The sequence below is a fragment of the Telopea speciosissima genome, chromosome 2 (genome assembly GCF_018873765.1).
Source record: "Telopea speciosissima isolate NSW1024214 ecotype Mountain lineage chromosome 2, Tspe_v1, whole genome shotgun sequence".
In the NCBI taxonomy this organism is placed as follows: Eukaryota; Viridiplantae; Streptophyta; class Magnoliopsida; order Proteales; family Proteaceae; genus Telopea; species Telopea speciosissima.
In genome coordinates this window covers 60468147-60491355 of record NC_057917.1, presented here as the reverse complement: position 1 = coordinate 60491355, position 23209 = coordinate 60468147, and the positions used below count along the sequence as shown (strand labels likewise).

Below are 23209 nucleotides of genomic sequence, written 5' to 3'. Positions count from 1 at the left end.
AGTCAATAAAAGTGACATACCACCGATGGCCAGTCAGGGAAGCTTTCCTACTAGGCCCCCACACATCAGTATGAACAATATGGAATAAGGAAGAGGATCTTTTATTAGAAATAGGGTAAGTTGAACGTGTCTGTTTAGCCAAGACACAAGGCTCACAAAAAAAGTCTTCCTTATTACAGTCTTTAACTAATACAGGAAATATATTGGATAAAGTACCTAAGGGGGGATGGCCTAGTCTAGAGTGCCATTTATGTAAGTCAGAGGAGAAAGATGCCGAAGGTAAAGTCTGAGTATGTTTAGGATTGCCATCAAGTAGGTACAATCCACCATGCACTTTACCCGATCCAATCGTCTTCCCCGAGTCTAGTTCCTGAAAGACACAGTGAGTGGGAAAAAAAGTCACTTTACAATTCAGGGATTTAGTGATACTGCTAATGGAAAGAAGGTTAGTTGTAAATTTGGGAATATGCAACACAGATGACAGTGTAAGAGAAGGAGAACAACCGATGGATCTTTTCCCTGAGACGGAGGAGAGGGACCCATCAGCAATTTTAACTTTATCCTTACCAGAAGCAGGAGAATATGTATTAAAAAGACTGGAAGAACCTGTCATGTGATCAGTAGCACCAGAGTCTATGATCCATGGAGTGGATGCTACTAATGCACCATGACCAGCAAAGGAAATACCTGTACGGGCAAAGAAGGAACCTGAATTGGCAGCAGACGTAGTAGAGGCAGCAGATGTGTTCAGCATACGACGTAGAGCCTGGAGTTCTTCCTGGGAGAACCCGATGTCAGCAGTGGGAGTTGGAGCTACACTTTCAATGTAATTGGCTTTGTTTTTAGACTTAGCACAACCACATTTAGCCTCAAAATCAGCTGGCTTCCCATGTAATTTCCAACACTGAGCCTTAGTGTGATATGGTTTGTGACAATGCTCACACTTAACAGGCTCTTTGGTAGTAGTAGTAGAAGTAGCAACACTGTCAGCAGAAGCAACAGGAGTGGAACCAGCAGTCTGGAAGGCTGATCTCTCAACTTTGGGAGTAATCATCATGGCAGCCCTGCGTGTCTCTTCACTGTGAACATAAGAAAAGGTCTCCTCTAGAGTAGGGGAAGGAACCTGTCCAAGGACTTGCACCCGAATAGGGTCATAGTCATCATTGAGGCCAGCCAGAAATCATAGACACGGAATTGGTCTACATAGGTGTGGTAGCGGAATATCGTGCGAGTAGGCTGAAACCGAGCATAGTGATCCAATTGTTGCCATAAACACTTGAGGGTAGTATAGTATTTGGTGACAGACATCTCCTTCTGAGTAGTGTTTTGGAGTGTCTTCCTAATTTCATGAACCTGAGCACCACTACCTGAACGACCATAAGTGCCCTTGACAGCTATCCATATTTGTGTAGCAGTGTCAAGGAGAAGATACTGACTAGAGAGGTCAGTGGTCATAGAGTTTAGAATAAAGGACATTACCATTGCATCATTGGCAGCCCATTTAGTACGAGCAGCCCCTTCTTCAGTAGGTTGTTTGGTGGTGCCAGTAAGATGGCCAATGAGTCCCCTTCCAGCCACTGTTAGGGATAATGATTTGGCCCAAATTAAGTAGTTTGTACCATCAAGTTTGATGGCATCAGCATAAGGGAGAAAATCAAACCTTGTTTGATCTCCTCCAGAAGTAGCAGTAGTCATCTCTGAGTCACCCATGATTCAGCCAAGCAGTAGTAAAAATCAGATCTTCAAAAAACCTGATTCGAGTGTGATTAATGGGTTTTGAAATTGCAGAATTTTCAGCCTGCAGAATGGGCTGAAACTGATGTCGAGTTTCCCTCTAATAGCAGGGAAGATATCTGCCAAAAATTAGCTCTTTCGAATAAGCCAATAAAAAGCCCTAAATTTTTGCCAAATTTAGGAATAAAATCTGATTGCAGAAACCCTGATTGCAGGAAAAAGATGCAGAAAAAAATGCAGAATTGGATCTAAACCAATGCTGCAGTCTTCAAACAAGGACTGGTGCAGACCAATAATAGCAGGAACCAAACTCCATAAGTGCAGAAATCAAACTCCAGTTGAAAAATAGTTTGATCTCAAAGGATGGAAAAAACCTGCCGGCAGAAATAGGTCACACCTCTGTTCTTTGATCTTCAATGAGGTGACATTGAGGGCAGCAACTAAGTTTGCATTCTATCACCTCATAGTTGCTGCCCTGATGGAGAGAAAGAGGCCGAGAGTGGTGGAGAGGAAGAAAAAAAGAAAAAACTGAGAAATAAGAGGAGAGAACCAGAAATCGAGAGTAGCTGTTCCTAGATCAGATTAGGCTCTGATACCATGTAAACAGCCTTGGAATTAATGCTTAGATGATCTGATCGATCATCCCAGCCTCTTATTTATAATAAAAACAAATTACAGCAAAGATAGGAATCCCCCCCCCCCAATCCTATTCCTACTAGGAATTCCCACTATAACTAGGAATCCCAAACAGGAATCGTATAGGGGAGAAAAACAGGGAAAAAACAATTAAAACTAATCAAACTAAAATAAGAAAGGAAAGCCAACTAGGACTAGGTTACCCCTAGTGGGTAACGTAGCCTTATCTCAACAATACTATTCTTAGAAAATATGATCTTATCTATAAGTTATTAAACTGCTCTCGATTTAGAGAAATGTTTATGGTCTCTACGAAATTTGACTAGTCAAAAGATTTTATTTTTACATGGAGACTTTTTTGTATTAAGTAGAGCACAAAACCAGCTTTCCAACAAATCCAAGATTGCTTAAATCTAAATTATTTTGAAGGAGATATGTTCTGGTCAAACCTTATTTGGTGTGCACGAATGTTGTCAAAATTGCTCTGAATGAAAATATTGTTTTAGATATCAAAACTAAGGAATATTTTACCGCTCTTTTGGTTATTAACAATGTTTTACCATATTAAGATCTATGGAATTTTTTTATTTGAGAAAAACCCCAGCATTAGAAAGTTGAAAATTTCACCAAAAAGCGCTGAAAATCCGGTTTTTGTTCTTGAACTGGGGGGCTGACTTTTTATCCTTTTGGAATTTGATTTTTGAACTATTTTATTGGATTCAAATACGGCGTATTTGCTTATTTATGAATAATATCTTAAGTAAATGAAGCTAGATTGGAAAGCTGTTGAGTAAGTACGATCGGGGGCTTGATGAATGCTTAGACGAAGACAACATCGAGATTGTTGGGTCAAGGCCTGACTTAGGCACAAGTCCGGGAAACAAAATAATCCAAGTTTTTGATGCACTAAGCAGAAGGATTTCTCTTTTAGGAGCTATGTTTGTCGAAGCTGTTGGGTTTACTTAAATGATATTTGGCATAAATAAGGGCCAAGGTGTTCGATACCACTAAAGCGACAACCGCCTAGGCCCCAAATAATCTGCCTGGACCCCTAGGCGGCACCTTGACAACTATGCTAATCACCATCATCAACATAACAGCCTTATCTTAACCATTTGGATACACTGTTATCATTTACAAAAAATATGATGAAGCTGGAGATTTCTAAATTGCTAACATTTCTCAATTTTATGCCCAAGTTTAATAGAGCTCATCTTACAAGAAATTAAGCAGATAAATAGTAAATGTTTTCCAACCCTTATTTGATCATATAGGCTGGTTTATGTTTGAGTTGGGTTGAACCATCATTGAAATTACATTCTCTTCTCCCTACTTTACTTTGTATTTTTTTTTTCCCTTCTGCTTTTAAGAAAATTGTCAACAGATTAAAACAAAAATTGTAGCCAATTGGGTGGGAGGGAAAGGTAAGGATATCTAACATGATTTACAAAAATATTTTAAGGTCCTAGTTACAAATGAAATTTACATTCCAAGATTGCCACCAAAGAGGGACTGCTGTTTTTCGTACAAACCATTACAAATAGTAATAGTAGAGAGCTTGATGCCATGCTTCACACTAGCAATCCTATAAATGTCCTTGTAACATAGTGTAGTAGTGTAGTATTGGGAGAAAAGAAACACTAAATGAAACAGTGGAACTGTACCTCTCCGGAGCGGAACTTCTCAACAATGGAATTCATGATTTTCCGAGACATCTTCTTGAGTCCAGAATGGCACCCTACCAGGAAATCACACTTCCAAATTTCTAAGCACTTTAACTTCTTGAGTATGCAGGACAAGGACCTTGCAACAATAATCCTATTCACAAACACTATGCATTTCATATTGGGCTGTAACCTGGAAAAAGGTTGAAAAAAAAAATTACAACAAATTTATGCCAAAAAAATAGAAGACAGAAAATGTCAACCAATTCTGCCACAATTGTATGGAGAAATGAGCATTACCAAGAGAGTTCTGGCATAATGGGAAGGGAAAAAATAAATTGCCAATATATAACATTTGTGAACAAACTCAGCAAATTCAATACTCAATTATGCAAGAACTAGAGGAGAAAAATATTCTTGAAATGGCATCCAAAATATATGGGTGTATTTTTTTCTAATATGCAAATGCATGTTTGAGAAAAAAATTTCATCATGGAGCTATTTACTCTGCAATGAGTAGGAGGCATTTTTATGTAACAATTATAATTTACCTTATTACCCTCATTCCATTGTTCCCCTAAAATAAATCGGTTCAAAAAAAGTATTCTGTACAAAAATTACAAATGTTTCAGAATGAATCTCCCACGCCTTCAACACCCTTCACAATAAATACAACATGGTTTCACCAATGACTTCCCGTTTCCTTTAACCCAAAGAAAGAATTCAAAAAATTATAAAAGAAACATAAATGAGAGTAAAGCTCTTCTAAATTATTATGGACGGATCATACCCTCAAAACTTCATATCCAACTCCCCCCCCCCCCCTCTTTTCTCCCAATAGTTTTTTCACCGAGTGATTTGCACATTATCTAGAACTCCCATGATAGACACATTCTGGAGTCATACCATCTCAGACACATTGGCTCCAATTCACTCCATGGTCTGTTTCTAAGCAAAGAAGAACTCATAAAATGGAAATGTCAATGGATATTTGAAATCTAAGCTAAGGACCACATGAAAAATAGTCTACAAGCCCAGTGGTGTTAATCATTAATATGCACTAAAAGAGTACATGAACCCTGTTAAAAAAAAAACATAAATATCAGGCAGAAATAATGCATTTACATTTTCTCACACAGTATCAGAGTCATATATTAAAAAAAAAATTAAAAAGTATCAGATTCACCAACATGTATTATTAACTCAACACTACACAACATGTATCTCAAGGTGTAAATAGCAAACACTAACCTAAAAGTGGATAAAATTTCAATAAGAGTCAGTAGCTTTTTAGACAAGAATGGTTCCTTTAAAGCCTCCAGGGTAGATAAATCAGTTCCAGTTCCACCTAGAGAATCATCCAAAACAGTATTCACTTAGTTAGTGGAAAAATGAAGTGCTATTTAACTTGCATACAGACTGCGGTATAAATGTAGGTATTAAAACAGGAATAAAAATTGAAGCAGAAGTCGTCCACTACCTGTCTAGGTTCAACTGGCCAACTTTTCAATTTTCATACAAGGGGAATAACCAGGATGGTGGCCAGTCACTGCAACGGTCAACCAAATTTGACTAGCCGGTTTGCTTGGTTCTTAAAAACTATGGTCCTAAACTTTAATGTTAATGAAGGCTGAAATGGAAATACTAACATTTATGCTGATTTATCAGGCCAAAATTGAAATTAATAGTTACACTCAGATTGAATTTAGAGAAACCTTTTAGCACTAAATGAACACAAAAAATAATTTGCAGGGGGCAGGGGTTATAGATGTTTCAAATGGAACCTTATAGTACAAAAGCATACCCTTCATTAAATCAGAGTCCAAGACTGAGGCAGCAATAGTTAAATAATGATCTGCCAAGGAGTTCTCACTAGAACCAGCTTCTGTTCCCATCAATTCATTTCTCTCAGAATCATCACCATCTAAGAAGATTCGAATGGCCTTTCCAACAAATATAAACATGTAATAAGCAACAGAATAGGACAAAAGGGATTACACACATACATACACAAAAAAAATGCATAAGTATATGCAAACAACTATAAATGAACTGTTCTATCAACAAGACAAGAAGTATTAGTATAACAGCATAAAATATGCAGGAAAAGCATTCAGCCAAAGATAATGTACAAATCACTAGGTGAGATTATCCACAATCAAATCAACAAAACTTTGACAACTATACCAATAAAACATATAAGACAATATTGCCCTTAAGTAACCCCCTCTTAAGCTGGAGCATATAATGATGTATATCCACAGCTTGGAACACAATGGTAGAAATTAACCTCTGCCTATTTACAGAAAAACATTATACTTTGGCACTAGGCCCTAAAGTAAACATTAACCCATCTGAAAAGTCATATTGGAATATTACCAGAAAACCATTGAACTTTACCACAGGAATCACGCTTCACACTCCTCAATACTATCAGTAATGCCTTCTGAGACCTAAGGATGTGTTACCATGCACTTACCCGCAGTGTTATAGACTTACAGTTGTGCAACAAAACATGGCCATGACAGAAGACACCTTCACCACCAAGGGGAAAGCCTTTGTGCCGTCACCCATATAACACCAGAAAAGACTAACTAGTTTGTTCCCCCCCCCCCAACCCCCCACCCATAATGGTGACTCAGGATTATAGGCAACCTAGACTCCAAGCCAATATAGCCAGGACTTGAGTAACATCAAGATTCAAATCCTATCCTGAAGCAAGACAAAAACTGTATCAATTGGAAGTAATCTTCACCACATAGTCGAAGCTTCCCACTGGAACCTTTATTAAATGAAGAAGTTTATTGATGAACTTTGGGAAATTAAGATGTGAACTGCATCAACTTTTCCCCATGAGAGCATTTTAATCCACCTTAATGAATTCTGAGAATAGATTTCCAGTCAAGGTAAACATAGAAAAACTGATTGAAGGATCTAAAAGAGCCAGGGGCAGGCCTAAAGTAACTCTAAGTGAAGTGGTAAGGAAAGCCATGGATAGCTTAGGTGTCGTATCTTCGATGACTTCGAATAGAGCCAATTGGAGAGCAAGGATCCATGTAGCCGACCCCATTTAGTTGGGATAATGCTATGTTGTTGTTGAAAACATAGAAAAACTGCAAGCACGCAGTGTTTAGTCCAAACACAAAAATCAAGTGGAGAAACAACTCTAGGATCAGATGATCAGATCCAATGAACAGATGCCAATTACCAATAATCAATTCAGAATCATTAACACCTAATACATGAACATGCTTCTATAAGCACTTCATTCTTCTCCACTAAGAGGATGAAAAGGTATAAGCCTCCACCATGCTTGAACATAGTATCATAGGTACTTCATTCCCCAGTTTATTGACAACTGATTTTCCATCAAAATTCCCACCCAGCTTTAACAATTAATACCAATAAAGGGTGTAACACCAAAAACTGTTACATTTCAAAGGCAAGCATCATCTGGATTCAGAGCACTACTTATGATGATGTGGTAATGAAACTAAGCATTTCCATTCACACGACAATTAAAACATGATTTTTGTAGAGCACTCAAGGTTGGTGTATTGTATGACCAAACTAAGAAAAATTTATGGAATATCCACTCTCAAAATAATCATGTACAAACCACAATAAAAGAACAGCAAGCATAAATTAGTCCAACAGATCTCAAAAAGACGTGAAGAATTAGATAGTTGATATGTCTTCTGTATACCAACAGCAACATGGGGGAATGAATACCAGGAAAAAAAGTTTCTAAACATCAAGAACGCCTTTGAATTCAAAAGAAACATATGGTCAAAATGGAGAAACTATAATAAATTAATATGAGCATCATTAATTAGAAAACCACTGACTCACTTGCTCTGTTCCCCAAAGACCAAGATTTTCCAAACAAAAAAGCAGATTATTATGCAGCTTCCCAAGTGACTTCTGACTGTTTCGTAGGCGACTACGATCATCTGCCTTCTTGTGCAGCATTGACATACACTGTTTTTAACACAATAGATAGCAATATGTAAAAGCCCATCGAAGAAAAAGAAAATCCAATGAAATGAACAAAATATAATATAATACTAAAGTACCTGGCCTTTTATCTCTTCAAGTTTTTTAACACAGGATGCATGACATGCGTCATAGCTCAAAGAAGCATTCGTAACAGGACCATAGTAATAAACTTTTACTTTTGGAGATGCCACAAAAGTTTCCAATTCTTCTTTGTCACTAACAGAATAAACCTGTGAAAATTAAAGGAGTTAAAGATCAGCCACGCAAATTGTTTTATATCTAGGTTAGACATCCATATCTCCAACCTCCTCAAACATACATCCATGGCATACAATTGGAGCACACCGAAGAGTTTCTGGATCCACATGTCAGTAGGCTCACCAAGAAGATGTCAAAAAGCTGACTAATCAGATGATTATAACTATTTAGTAGATATACCCCCATTTCTATCGTGTTGAATCGTACAAGTCACAAACAACATGGCCAAAGGTCACCTAATATGTAAATATGTAAAAACTCGTCAATGCTTCCACTTTATGATTGCTGGCTTCGAAACATTTGTTTACATGAGGGAAACAAACTCATCTAATATGATTTGGTGTTGGAAGCAGGGATTGGGACCATGGAAACTTGAAAACACTAAAAATTAAATTCAAACTTGGGTAATGGTCCACTATTATTATCCCTTGTCATTCCAGTATGAATAGAAGCGGCGGACACTTAACCTTCTCATTTTATTTCCTTTTCAAATGCTCTTATTTAACTGAAAAGTACGTATAACAGATGGTTAGGAAGTTAGGATCATAAAATGGGCCAACTTTTGATTTTGGGAAACCTTTTGTGGAACGCCAAATTACAATAAGTCTCAGCCCCACTGTTTTGTGTCAAACATATGTAGAGGTCAGTTAGGAGGAGAGACCAGAAGAGGTCTTGATTCAGGTCCTCATAGTAATCTTCAAGACCACAACAGCAGATAAACATGCAAGTAGATGGAAACATTTTCCACATTTAGTCATCAGACCACACCTTTGCATCAAGTAATTTCTCAAGACTGTTGATACATATTGGTAGTTCTGCTTGATTGGACGCGCCTGAAAGAGCAGTTCAATCAAATGAGGTCATACAGCCAAAAAAAAAATCTATGCAAATGATAAAAGTGAACTACATTTTCCCACACCCTAGATCATAGACTAAATAAACATATTATTCCATTTTCCCGGAATATTCAATATTGTACTCCCAAACAATAAGTTTTTATTCCACCTGATACTCAATCTAAATATCATAATGGTCTATCTTGTATTTTGCTGTTACTTAAGTAGGTGTATATTCTTTAGATACATTTAATTAATTAGCATATCAAATGCAATTTCATTATTGACCAGTCAAGTAAAAGGAAAATCATTAGAGTGACTTTTAGTATATACAATCAGCTATATGGATGTGACAACATATCATGCTTGTCAGAAATCATGTTTAACTGCAAACCATAACTTCTGAATCCAAAAGCTGTAACACTCTGCAAGTTGCAAAGCAGATGGATCAGCAGGAAGTAAATTTCTAAGGTAGAATCAAATACAACAGGTTTCTAGTACTATCCCCCCACCCCAAACAGAAAAAGGTTCCTAGTTGAGGCCAGCCAGAATATATGACAGAGTTTGACCTCAAGCAGAACAAGATTCAAGGAAATTAAAATAGTTCGAGGGGTGGAAGTTGAAAATTGAATAGACAATGGTAGAAGAAAGATGCAGATTGAGCCAAGATACGAAGCTGCTTCTCTCAGGTGGCAAAAACTGAATTGAACTCCCAGATGGACCATGCAAAAGTTCAACAAATTTAAACTCCTCTCCAAAATGTAATTAAACTCAATAGATAAGAGTTCCATGGGAAATCCTTATCTGGCAAGTGGCAAGTATAAGGGGCGTGTTTAGAGATCATGAGGGTGATTTTCTTTTGGCCTTTTTGGGCCCCATTGGCACCACCAGTTCAATGACAACTGATAAAGAGTTGATTAAGGATATGGACATTGCAGTTGCAAATCGATGGCTGGAGACTATTGTTGAAGGTGACTTCAAGCTGTGCTCATGGGCTGGCTCAAGTTCCGGCTAGTGGTTCACTGGTTCATGGAGAATCAGCCAAGGATTTTAAACTCGGAATTGGCGTTCGAATCGGCCTGACCCAAAAACCCTAGAATCAGCCCCTCAGATCTCAGATCAGAAACCAGCGATCCGGCCAAAACCCCTAGAATCGGCCCTCCAGAACGTTCAGAACCAGGATTGGTCAAGGCTGATTCTGATCCGAATTATCTGGTTTGACTGATCCGATTCCGATTTTTTAAACCATGGGCTTTGCTTTGCAATCTCTTACCAGCTGAGTTGGTCAGACAGGGTCTTAACAGACAGTAGCTGTTTTTTGGGTCCTCACTCCTTACCTCACTAACTAGCCTTTGCTGGGGCTTTGGTTGGGTTTCGGCATATTGCCATTCTTTCTGTTGTTGTTGCTGTATATTATGTTGTGAAGGGAGTTTTACAGGATTTGTCCTTTACCATTTTTTCTTAAAACACTTTTTGGTCATCTATTAAAAAAAATGAATCAAACTCTGATTTAGAACAGAAAAGAGAATGTTGAATTACCTTTTCCCACGACAGGAGATGCTGTCATGCCAAATATACGTGGACGTTTCAATGCACCAGTTTCATAGAACTCCTACAAAATCGTTAACACAAATTGTTACAAGGAGTCAGGTATGAAAGCTAGGAAACAAAATATTCTAGATGAATGGATGTAACAATTATGTTGTGAAGCAGATGTACCTTCATGATTTGTGCATAAGGATGACTGCTTTGTGCCTGTGCATGATGACACTCATCAAATATCAAAAGTGCAATTTGCTCCATTCTGACGAAGCAATGGTGTAAACTACGTAGTAGTGTTTCAGGGGTCATAACAAGAACCTGCAGTCCATATCACACACAGTAAGCACAAAGAGTAGATAAGTAAACCAATGAGAGCTATGATTTTTCAGTAATGAGAATCTTCATTGTATTTTTATCCATTTACTTTATTAAAAGATAACATGAGTCTTAGAATTCAAATTAGCTTCTTGAGTAACTATGATGGAATATTTGGGGAAATGTAACTTATGTCAATGAGACACAAGCCCACTTTATTTATAATAATTGAGTGTGAAAGCAAGTTACAATAGTACCCTTAGGGCAACACAATATAAACCCTACTGGACAATAATACCCTTGAACCCGCATTACAACACTCCTCCCTCAAGTTGGTGCATAGATATCGACCATGCCCAACTTGCTAACAATAGACATGAAACTCTTAGTACTGAGTCCCTTAGTAAAGACATCTGCTAACTGATTATCTGAAGGGACAAAAGAAATACAAATTACACCCTGTTCAAGCTTCTCCTTAATAAAGTGGTGATCAATCTCCACATGTTTATTTCGATCATACTGAACCAGGTTATGGGCAATACTAATGGCAGATTTGCTGTCCGAGTACAAATGCATGAAAACCTCACATCAATGCCAAGATCCTGAAGCAGCCCTCTATGCTATTGGCCATGGCACAAAATTCAACCTCTGCACTTGATCAAGCTACAACTGTTTGCTTCTTGCTGCGCCAGGCAACAAGATTACCACCAATATAGGTGCAGTAACCAGAAGTGGACCTGCGATCATCAGGGCAACCAGCCCAATCAGCATCAGTGTAGGACTCAATGTGAAGGTGTTTATGGGATGAGATGAGGAACCCTTTACCAGGAGCAGTCTTGAGATATCCCAATATCCGATACACAACATCCAAATGATCGAGTAAGGGTCATGCATATATTGACTAACCAAGCTCATAACAAATGTGTTGGAACCGCTTCCTCTAAAAGGCCGACCTTGTAGGAAAGGGAGGAAACGATATGTATATCAAATAGGAGCTCTAACACGGCGGACTATCCAAAGGTGGACATGGGTGGATAAATGCATTTTTTAATACCTGCCCACTCCCAGGGGAACTCGATACCATGACCCTTGCCTAGTCTAATACCATGTTGGAACCGCTTCCTCTAGAAGGCCAACCTTGTAGGAAAGGGAGGAAACAATATGTATATCAAACAGGAGCTCTAACATGGTGGACTATCCAAAGGTGGACACGGGTGGATAAATGCATTTTTTTTTAACAAAATGCAATATTCGGACAACTATGATATAGGTAGATAAGGAGGCCAACTAACCGTAACAAAATGCAATATTCGGACAACTATGATATAGGTAGATAAGGAGGCCAACTAACCGCTAGTAGCCCCCCTTGTCCACAGGCTCACCATTCTGACTGCTAAGATGAGAATTAGGTTCAATGGGTGTGTCTGCTGGCTTACACCCTAACATGCATGTATCTCTCAAGAGGTCAAGGGTGTATTTCCGTTGTGAGAGGGAAATCCCTTGAGGGGAATAGGCTACCTCGATGCCCAGAAAATAATGCAACTTTCCTAGGTCTTTAATCTCAAACTCGGTGCCCAAGAATTTCTTCAGAGGAGTAATCTCATCAGTGCTACTCCCAGTGATGACTATATTATCCACATAAATAATCAAAATGGTAATATGGCAGCTATCCTTTTTATAAATAATGTATGGTCTGCATTACTCTGCTTGTAGCCCATGGAGACCATAGCTTTGAGAAATCTACCAAACCATGCCTGGGGAGATTGCTTCAAACCATATAATGTTCTGTTAAGCTTATAGACCTTCCCATGAGTCTCCCGAGATGTAAAGCTTAGAGCGATATCCATGTAAACTTCCTCCTCGTGCTCCCCATGCAAGAATGCATTTTTAACATCTAATTGTTGAAGCTCCCAGCCTTAATTTAACGGCACAGGAGAGAAACACTCGAACAATATTCATCTTGGCCACTAGTGCAAAAGTCTCCTGGTAGTCAATCCCATATATCTGGGTGAATCCCCTAGCAACCAACCTTGCTTTATATCTCTCCATGGTGCCATCAGCTTTGTGTTTGATAGCAAATACCCATTTAGATCCTACAGCTTTCTTCCCAGAAGGTAACTGCACCAAATCCCACGTTATTTTTGTCGGGCTCTCATTTCTTCATTCATTGCTTCCTTCCATTGAAGTAGCTAGTGCCTCCTGCCAAGAGTTAGGGATGGACACAGATGATAACAAGGAAACAAATGCTTGAAAAGTAGGAGAAAGAGCATCATAGGACACAACATTGGAAATAGGATGTTAGGTACAGGTTCTACTGGGTTTTTGAATTGGAATGGGTAAATCTAAACTGGGATCATGAAAAGAGAGAGACTTACTAGGCAAAGAAACATCTGTAGGACTCGGATCTGGTAAGGCCGATTGGTTGTAAGATACAGTGGTGGTGGTGGGCTTGGTGTTTTTCTTCTTTCTTTGAGACCGAACAAACACTTTAAGAGGAGATTGAACAGGAACAGGAGATGACAGGACCTTGGGAGGAGATTGAACAGGTTATTGCTCCCCCTGAATAGTAGGAAGAGGAAGCTGCTCCCCCTGAACCATGGGCTGCTGTTGTTGTCCTCTAATACCTTCTTCAAGAGCTACACCATCCTCAAGATCTTCATCAGTCAAAGACATCTTGTTGAATAATGTAAACCAGAATACCCCACGGTATTCTGGTCTTTTTATTGCTTTATTTTTATGTTTAAGTACTGCCTAGCTATGTCGGCTATGCTGGGGGTATTATTGTCATTAGGGTGTAACTCTTCATATTATAAATATATGGCTTGTTTGATCATATCGATCATTCAAGCATTCTCCTATTTCTCTGTTTTGTTAACATGGCATTAGAGCCAACTACTCTAATTGAGGTTTTCAAAACCCCATCCCCTCCATCGTTTTTTCTCTTCTACCCTCTTCCACTCGATCTTCTCTTACTCCCTTCTCTTTTTCCTTGCTTCTCTTCACTCACTAGGGCAACAATAGTGATCCTACGATCTAGCTACTGCCCTCAATCCAACCTCTTCAACTAATGGTTTAATTACATATCAAGATCGATAGCTGCTGCCCTGTCTCTACGTTTTTTTGGAGTTCTCCCCTTCTTGAAGATCGAGCTCTTTTTTGCATTGGATGCTATGGTTATGCCCTTCGTTCTAAATTCTATGCAACCTGACCTTTCCAGTCAGTACCTTCTCCTTGACACTGCCACACAGATATGGACTACTGTCAAGGTAACCTATGGCCGATTGGGTAATGGTGCTCAGGTTTATGAGATCAGGAAGACACTCCAAAACACTACTCAGAAGGAGTTGTCTGTCACTAAATACTATGTTGTCCTCAAAAGTTTATGGCAGCAACTGGATCACTATGCTCGATTTCAGCCTTCTACGACTGCCGACATCACTGCTTATCAGACTTATGTGGACCAATTTCAGGTGTATGATTTTTTGGCTGGCCTTAATGCTGATTATGATCCCATTCATGTGCAAGCTATTGGTAGGGTTCCTTTCCCCACATTGGAGGAGACCTTTTCTTATGTTCACAGTAAAGAAACACGTCGGGCTGCTGTGATGTTGACCCCAATGGTTGAGAGATCAGCTTTACAGGCTGCTGCAGACTCCAACCCTATTCCTACTTCAGAGAGTACTGCTTCTGCATCTGCTGCTTCAGCAAAAGAGCCTGTGAAGTGTGAATATTACAACAAACCATATCACACTAAGGCTCAGTGCTGGAAATTGCATGGGAAACCCGCTGATTTTGAGGCCAAACGTGGTTGTCCTAAGACTAAAAACAAGGCTAATCACACTGAAAGTGTGGCGACAGCCCTCACTGCTGAAAATGGTTTTTCCAAGAAAGAATTTCAGGCTCTCCGGCGTATATCACAGACCTCCGCTACCTCTACTACATCTGCTTCCGGTTACTCCAATCCCTCAGGTTCCCACTTTGCCCGTTCAGGTATTTCCTTTGCTAATCATTGTGCATCGGTTGTCTCCACTCCATGGATTATCGACTCCTGTGCCACTGATCACATGACAGGTCTTCTAGCCTTTTTCACACCTATTCCCCTACTTCTGGCAAGGATAAAATAAAAATAGTTGATGGATCCCTCTCATCCATTTCAGGGAAAGGGTCCATTAGCTGTTCCCCATCTCTTACCTTGTCTTTTGTGTTGCATATTCCCAATTTCACCACTAATCTTCTTTCTATTAGTAGTATTACTAAAAATCTGAATTGTAAAGTGACATATTTTCCTACCCATTGTGTCTTTCAGGAACTGGACTCGAGGAAGACGATTGGATCGGGTAAAGTGCATGATGGACTGTACCTGCTTGATGGAGACCCTCTTGCTACACAAGCATTACCCTCTCGGCTCTGTCACCCTGCATCTTTCTCCCCTGAATTACACCAATGGCATTCTAGACTAGGACATCCCTCATTAGGAACTCTATCCCATTTATTTCCAGCATTAGTTAAAAGTTGTAATAAGGAAGATTTTTTTTGTGAGCCTTGTGTCTTGGCCAAACAGACACGTTCAAATTATCCAGTTTCTAATAAAAAAATCTTCTTCCTTATTTCATTCGGTTCATACTGATGTGTGGGGTCCTAGTAGAAAAGCTTCTCTTTCTGGTCATCGGTGGTATGTCACTTTTATAGATTATTATTTCAGGTTCACTTGGGTCTACCTCCTACACTCCAAAAAATGAAGTTTTTTCTTGTTTCCAGCATTTTCACAAGATGGTTCAGACCCAATTCAATGCTACTCTCCAGGTCTTGAGAAGTGACAATGAGACAGAGTATATGGAAGGTCAGTTCCAAAGATACCTTGCTGCCCATGGGATCTTACATCAGACAAGCTGTGTTGATACTCTAGCCCAAAATGGTGTAGCTGAGAGGAAAAACTGCCATCTCTTGGAGGTGGCTAGGGCACTTATGTTTGCTCGCAATGTTCCTTCTTTTTATTGGGGAAATGTTGTCCTCACTGCAGCCTATTTGATTAATAGGCTGCCCAGTCGGGTTCTTGACTCCAAGTCCCCTGTCGAGCTCTTACTTGGCTCTTCTTCCTTTATTGTTCCCCCTAAGGTGTTTGGCTGCGTTTGTTATGCCAAGGATACTAGGTCCCCTAGTAAACTTGAACCCCGTAGTCTCCGCTGCATTTTCTTAGGATACTCTGCCACCCAGAAGGGGTACAAGTGCTATTATCCTCTTACCAGACGTACCTTGGTCAGTATAGATGTTGTTTTTCATGAGACTGTTTCTTATTATTTGTCTCCACCTCTTTAGGTGGAGAGTGTTAGTGAAGATGTGCTCACCATAGAACCTCCCCTCCAGTCAGTTTAGAATGAGTCTGTTCCTGTTCCTCATACTCCTAGTCCTCCCTCTGCCTCAGGGGGAGAGGTTCCTATACAGGAGGAGACCATCACAGATGTTGTTGACATTCCTATTCAGGGGGAGCAAACTCCGGTCCAGACTCCAGTCCAGAAAACCATTAGTGACTTTCAGAGGAGGATTAATGAATCTAATGTGCAAACTTATACAAGGAAACAGAAGCAGCTTCAATCCATTGTTGCACCGGTACCCATTCAATTGCCGAACCTGGTTCCAGAACCTGCCTCTCCACCTGGTAATGTTTCTTCTCCTGATTTACCTATTGCTCTTTACAAAGGTGTCAGGGCTTGCACCAAGCATCCTATATCCCATGTTGTTTCTTATGACTCTCTTTCTCCATCCTTTCGTGCTTTTGTTTCTTCTCTTTCTTCTGTTCGTATTCCTAACAGTTGGCAGGAAGCTCTATCGGAAGGCAACAATGATGGAGGAAATGGAAGCCCTGGAAAAAAAAAAAACACATGGGAGCTTGTGATTCTTCCACCTGGAAAGAGAACTGTTGGATGCAAGTGGGAGTTTGTAGTGAAACAGAAGGTGGATGGCACCGTGGATAGGTACAAGGCATGACTCGTGGCAAAGGGGTTCACTCAGACATATGGCATTGATTACTAGGAGACCTTTGCCCCTGTTGCAAAGCTGAATATTGTTCAAGTTTTGGTATCTTGTGCAGTCAATCTTGGATGGGAATTGCAACAATCAAGGGGACAGCGGTTATCCAACACGTGGGAAGGCATACGATTAATAAGATACGATGCTAAAAGAACAACATCACCCCAAAAATGAGAAGGGACATTCATGGAAAACAAAAGGGAACGTGTCACTTCTAAAAATGTCAATTCTTACGCTCAGCTACACCATTTTGAGCAAGAGTGTCAAGATAGGTAGTCTGGTGGATAATCCTATGATCACGTAAATAGGTTTGAAAAGCACCCACCATTTATTCAATCCCATTATCAGTTCTAAGAATTTTAACCTTGGCATCAAATTGGGTTTGCACCATCTTATGAAAAGATTAAAAACAGGAAAAAACATCACTTTTCTAGTGGAGCATGTAAATTCAAGTGGTAAGGCTAAAGCAGTCAATAAAGGTAACAAACCAACGAAAGCTAGAAACAGACATACACCGGGCAAGGCCCCACACACCAAAATGAATCACACCAAAAGGAACCAAACTTCTATTATCAGAAATAGAATAAGTATGTCTAGTCTACTTTGCGAAAGTGCAAGCATCACAATAAAATTGTTCAAGTTACACCGTTTAACTAAATCCGAAAAAAAAGTCTAGATAATGTTCCAATGGGAGGATGACCCAACCGACAGTGCCAAGTAGAAAGATCAAATAAAGAAAATCTGGAGAAACTAGGAAGAGAAGCAACAATAGACACAGCTGAGGAAGAGCTCTCAAGCAAATATAGGCCACCATCCATTCTACCACAACCAATTGTACTTCCCACCTCCAGGTCCTGAAAAAGACAATGAGAAGGAAAGAATGTAACTTTGCAATTTAAATCCCTGGTGAGACTACCAATAGATAAAAGATTTGTTGTGACATTAGGGACATGCAAAATTGAAGAAAGAGATAAATTAGAGGAACATTTGATGGATCCTTTACCAGAAACAGAGGAAAGCTAACCATCAACAATACGAACTCTATGTTTACCTGCTAATGGAAAATACTGAAAAAAATGGGAATGAGACCCAATCATATGGTCAGTGGCCCGGAGTCAATTATCAATGGGATGGACTCACCCGAGGTACACTGGCCACAGAAGGAAATACTTGATGATGAAGAAGGAGCAGAGGAGTCAGATGGTTGAGGGGTGACAGAGGCAGAAGCAACACTGGCACTGGCAGGTAGCGCTGAAGAAGAAGTTTCAAGCCTGTACATCAAACGCCATAGTTGGTGAATCTCATCTGAAGAAAGAGGTACATCAGTAGGGTTCTCATCAATAGCAGTGTGATGGGCAGCAGCCCCAAGCAAACGACCCTGGCCACGTCCACGAGAAGGAGGACGGCCATGAAGCTTCTAGCATCGGTCTTTAGTGTGACACTCCTTCCCACAATAATCACACTTCACAAGAGCTTTCTCAAAAGTGGGATTCTTAGTCCCACAGGCGGAAGATCCCTGAGGAGAAACACCATGGGACGGTGGACGTGTACCGGTGGCAGATCTCTCCATGGGAACAGAATGTACCTTAGCAGTAAGGTGACTCTCCTCAGAGGCAACAATAGCATACGCCTGCTCAAGAGAAGGAAACGTATCCCTATTGAGATCATGTGCTCGTATCTGATCAAACTCCATGTTTAATCCAGCAAGAAAATCATAAACACGGAGTTTATCATCCCACTTGCGAAAGGCAACCGTGTCAGGTACTCAAGTAGCGGTGAAATGCCTATAAAAATCCAAAGTCTGCTAGACACCTCTCAGGGTTGAATAGTACTGAGAGATAAAGAGAGATCTTTTTGTTGCAATTGGTGAATCTTCGTACGGAGTTCATAACACTGCGCATCATTGCCCACCTGGGAGTATGTCTCATTGGCAACCTTCCAGATGGTTGTAGCAGAATCAAGAAGAAGATAACCCTGGGCAATAGCAGGATCAATGGAATTAAGAAGGTAGGACATTACCAAACCTTCATCAGTCTCCCATTTGATTTGAGTAGGACCAGCAGTAGAAGGCTTCACAAAGGCTCCCATGAGATGACCAGAAAGACCACGGGAACCCACAGCAAGAGAGCAGGATCTAGACCACATCAAATAATTGACTCCAATTAAGCTTGACGGAGTTCATAGGGAATGAGGGGAAGTTGCGTTCACGCTGCGGGACCACCCCTTCATGTCCAGTAGATGCAGTAGATTCATCAGACATGGCTGCTGATCACAGAAAAATAAGGGAAACTAGGTAGACAAAAATTCTGACCACATGAAAATGTCCAAGAAACAAAAAAAAGAGAGATGTTTAAGTCATGGGTGAGAAAAAAGAGATCCCTTGGTGGAAGAATAATCACCACCAAGGGAAAAACAGGGAAGAGAGCAAGGTGGTAGGGGCTCTCGGCCAGCGGGAGGTGAGGCGAGAGAGAGGTGGTGAGGTGATGGTGTGGCGGTAGCGCCAGGGAGAGAGAGAGAGAGAGGGCGGTGGTAGACGATGGTGGTGCTAGCAGTGCGGGAAGAAGAAAGAGAAAAAGAGGCAGCAGTGGTCTAGGGTTTCATGAGCAGGGAGACGCGAATCCAAAGACTGATTCTCCTAGATCAGATACCATGATGGAATATTTGGGGAAATGTAACTGGTGTCAATGAGACACAAGCCCACTTTAGTTATAATAAATGTGTATGAGAACAAGTTACAATAGTACCCTTAGGGCAACACAATATAAACCCTACTGGACCCTTGAACCCACATTACAACAAACTACTTCTTACTCCATCAGCAAGCTTCCTAATAGCTTCAAGGGCAAGCTTCTCTCCTCAAAGAGTTGGATCAAGTGAAATGAAGGGTATATAGTTTTGCAGAATTCATAATAAAAATGATTTCATTCTTTTCCTCCTTCAATGTTGAAAACTTGGAGGCAGGGTTACAATGGTATTTCTTTTCAGAGAATAATCAAGATCGCTTGATTTTCCTCCTTTTCTAGTTTTTTTTTTTTGTATGAATAAATAATTCAATTACCAAAGGGGGGAGAAAAAAGGGAGGGGGGAGATACAAGCAAAGCCAACACTAAGCCCTACCAAAAGGCAAGGACAATACAAAGGCCTAAGCCCAACCAAAAAGTGCACCAAAGAACAAAGCGCCAGCCCAACCAAAAACCGAAGAGCCAATCCCCGCTCAAAGAGGACCCAGTAACCCAGGTCAATAGGCTCACCACTTAAATTGAAAATTCTAGAATCTGAATTGAGGGTCGAATCCAACTTTGGGCCGTGCAGGGAGTAAGAAATGTAAGGACACTTCCTAGGGAAAGGAGGGGAGCTGGGATTACAATGACGAAAAATGAGGATAGACTGAGAAGCGGAAAAGAGGGGAAGACGGAAAGAATTAAGGGAAGAGGAGTTAGAGGGAACAGGACCGTTAGGACCCAATGGGCCAGCCTGAGAGGAGCAGAGAGAGGACTAGGCCAGAGAGGGATAGGAAAAGGAAGAGGAATCTGGACCAATTGGACCAGAGGAGGACTGGGCCAGAGAGGGAGAGGATAAAGGCGAAGTAGACGTAGTGGGGACCACGTCGATTGGGAGGGGGACCACATTGGTTGGAGGAGAAGTCGGGGAGAGAGAGGGCCTATGGGATAAAAATCCCTTAGGCAACGATTTGAGGAAGGCAGAGATACCGAGAGGCGAAGGGGAAACCTGCAAAGGGGCGACAGACTCAACAGAGACAGAAGGGATGGCAAATTCAACAGGTGCTACAGGAGCTGCAAGCAGAGAGGAGGTCAGCGCATCGAGGGAGGAGGAAACTACATCGTCACAGAGGCTGGTAGACTAGAGAATGGAGAACCTGTTTGACCCTGCTGTTGCAAGGGGGACCACTAGGACAGAGGGAGAAGGCCGACGAGGAGAAATCGAGGTCGAGAGGCCTTTCTGGCGAGATCTACGATGGCGGCTTCTTCCCCGACCATGGTTGAGATTGCGAAGAGCAGAAGCTAGCGGAAGAGGCATGTACTTCTACTCCGGTAACAACAGGGACAACTGGGGCCGCAATTTTGGGACTTGCTACTCCGGTCACAACAGGGACGGCTGTGGTTGGGATTCCTTCCCCCATTCACGACGGGGAGACTTCTGCAATCTGTCACAGCTAGAGATATGATTTTCGAACCAGGGACCTCGACTGAGGTACTACTGAGCAACAGGCTGGGGCAAATCTCCAAGGCATGGATGGATTCTCGCAAGAAGAAAGCGGAACAGGGCAGGCTTCCACTGCAGAGGGATCTTCAGCGGAGGCGCCATGCCTAGCAGCAGGGCATTTTCCGGTCGAATGGCCAAACACCTTGCAAGATAAACACTGAGGAGGGGTCCATTTGTAGTGGACAGCCTGGTTGAAGGAGAACCCTTCGTCATCAACTACAAGGATGGAAGCTGGTAGGGGAGCATCCGCCAAAACTTCCACACAAATTCTAGCAAAGGCGAGACGATCCTGGAGTTTGGTTCTACCGTCGGAATAGAGAGGGTTTCCAAGGACCGAGCGGATAACGCTAAGGCCCTCCTTACACTAGAAATGCAAAGAGAGCCCAGGGAGGGAGACCCAGAGAGGGAGCGAGCTGAGATCAAGGCGATGCGGCTGGAGGTAGCGATTCCATTGCCGGAGGAAGAGAGGTTTTCTTCCAACATTCCAAGGGACTCCATCCAGAACTCTGCCTTTGTCTTCTACTTCAGCAAACTTGAAGATGAAAACTCCATTGTCTAGCAGGTAGGTTTTAAAACCACTCTTTGTTTTCCATTGCTTCAAAAGGGAAGCTTTGACGAGAGGGAATGGGGGTCGAGTTCCCATAAAATGCCCTACAAGGCACTTGTCCCATTTCTTAGCTTCAAGATAGAGGAGATCGGCTTCATTGTGGGCTGCTTTGGAGCCACCGATGATGGTAGGATGGACAAAGTGGAGGGGAAAGCCATCACGAGATGAGGGGGTTAGGTTTGAGAAAAGGGAGGACCAAGGCCTAGGATCAGGGGGCAACCTGGGTGGTCGGGAGAGAGTTCTGTCTTGTATTTTTTGATTCTGGAAGGGTTCCCTCTTCTAGATTTATAATGTACTCAAATTGGGTTTTCCCCTAATTCACAGTATATGAATTGCAACCATTCCTCATCCTTTTACACTCATTGTAGTGATCAAAGTTTCAACCCGGATTATCAATTACGACCATAGCAATAATCAAATAGAAAATATTCACAAGTTTCATATCTTTTCAAAACAAAACTAAGCTGAAAGACTAGAGAAATTCCGATATATTCTAAGTATAGAATTTCTTGAAATAAAATAAGATCCAAAGTTTCATCAAATTTAAAAATTTGCAGTGGTAATAAAATCAAGTTGTTTAGAAAGACAATAAAGAAAAATTCCATAGGTTATCTTATAGGGGCCAATAACACCGAAGCCAACCAGCACCCCCATTTAAAAAAAAATACAAGTAGGAGAATTCCTCAATTATTTCATTTTATTTTAACGGTAAATTATTTTCCAGGAAATCAAACATTTAGTTATAGAACTCATTTTGCATTTTGTTGGCATTTGTTGCTTTTATTGTACATGACAAGGAAGCATGTTTTGGGATGGGAGATTGAGGAAAAGAATCCATCCATATATGGAGGTGTTGTCCTACATATGTTGCAATGGTAGGATTGACCAAACATCTTTTGGAAAATAACATCCAGAAATTGTAAGTTGAAATCCAAAATTTTGCATGGCATTTTCAGAAAATTTAACTTCCAAATGTTATTTATTTATTTTTGCTTCCATGGTTCAATCTGAAAATCTTTCTCCTACTGTACAAAGACTCTTTCGCAGGCTTCTCCCTCTTCTGCCACTCAATGGTGTAGAAAAGCTTGAATTTTGGCTACTATAATATAACAGGACAAAGTAGAGTTGAAATTTTTTATGATTTGTGCTTTGCTTTGTTTGGAACAATCATTTATAGAATCTCACAATAAGACCAAGATATTATGCATATAACTGATCATTCTTGTAAATTTGATTAGATTAAACATTGTTTGCATTATTCATAAAAAATCAACTCCTTGATGGGGTATCTGAAGAAAACTGCACAATTTTTCATGCTTTGATTCCTCTCTTTTCATTTGGGTTTTCATCACTTCAGCACTGTTATC

At 40.6% G+C, this 23209-nt stretch overlaps 1 protein-coding gene across 3 annotated transcripts in view; it reads right to left on the bottom strand.

Moving 5' to 3' along the window:
- LOC122650286 (endoribonuclease Dicer homolog 4-like) overlaps positions 1-23209 on the bottom strand; it is a 46864-nt gene that overhangs the window by 21154 nt on the left and 2501 nt on the right. For all 3 annotated transcript variants that reach the window (XM_043843661.1, XM_043843662.1, XM_043843663.1), the window contains exons 4-11: positions 10847-10987; positions 10667-10739; positions 9060-9124; positions 8111-8263; positions 7887-8015; positions 5839-5977; positions 5286-5382; positions 4035-4227 (exon numbers count right to left, since the gene is read on the bottom strand). In XM_043843661.1, the coding sequence (XP_043699596.1) occupies positions 4035-4227; positions 5286-5382; positions 5839-5977; positions 7887-8015; positions 8111-8263; positions 9060-9124; positions 10667-10739; positions 10847-10987 (990 nt within the window). The remainder of the gene's footprint in view (positions 1-4034; positions 4228-5285; positions 5383-5838; positions 5978-7886; positions 8016-8110; positions 8264-9059; positions 9125-10666; positions 10740-10846; positions 10988-23209) is intronic.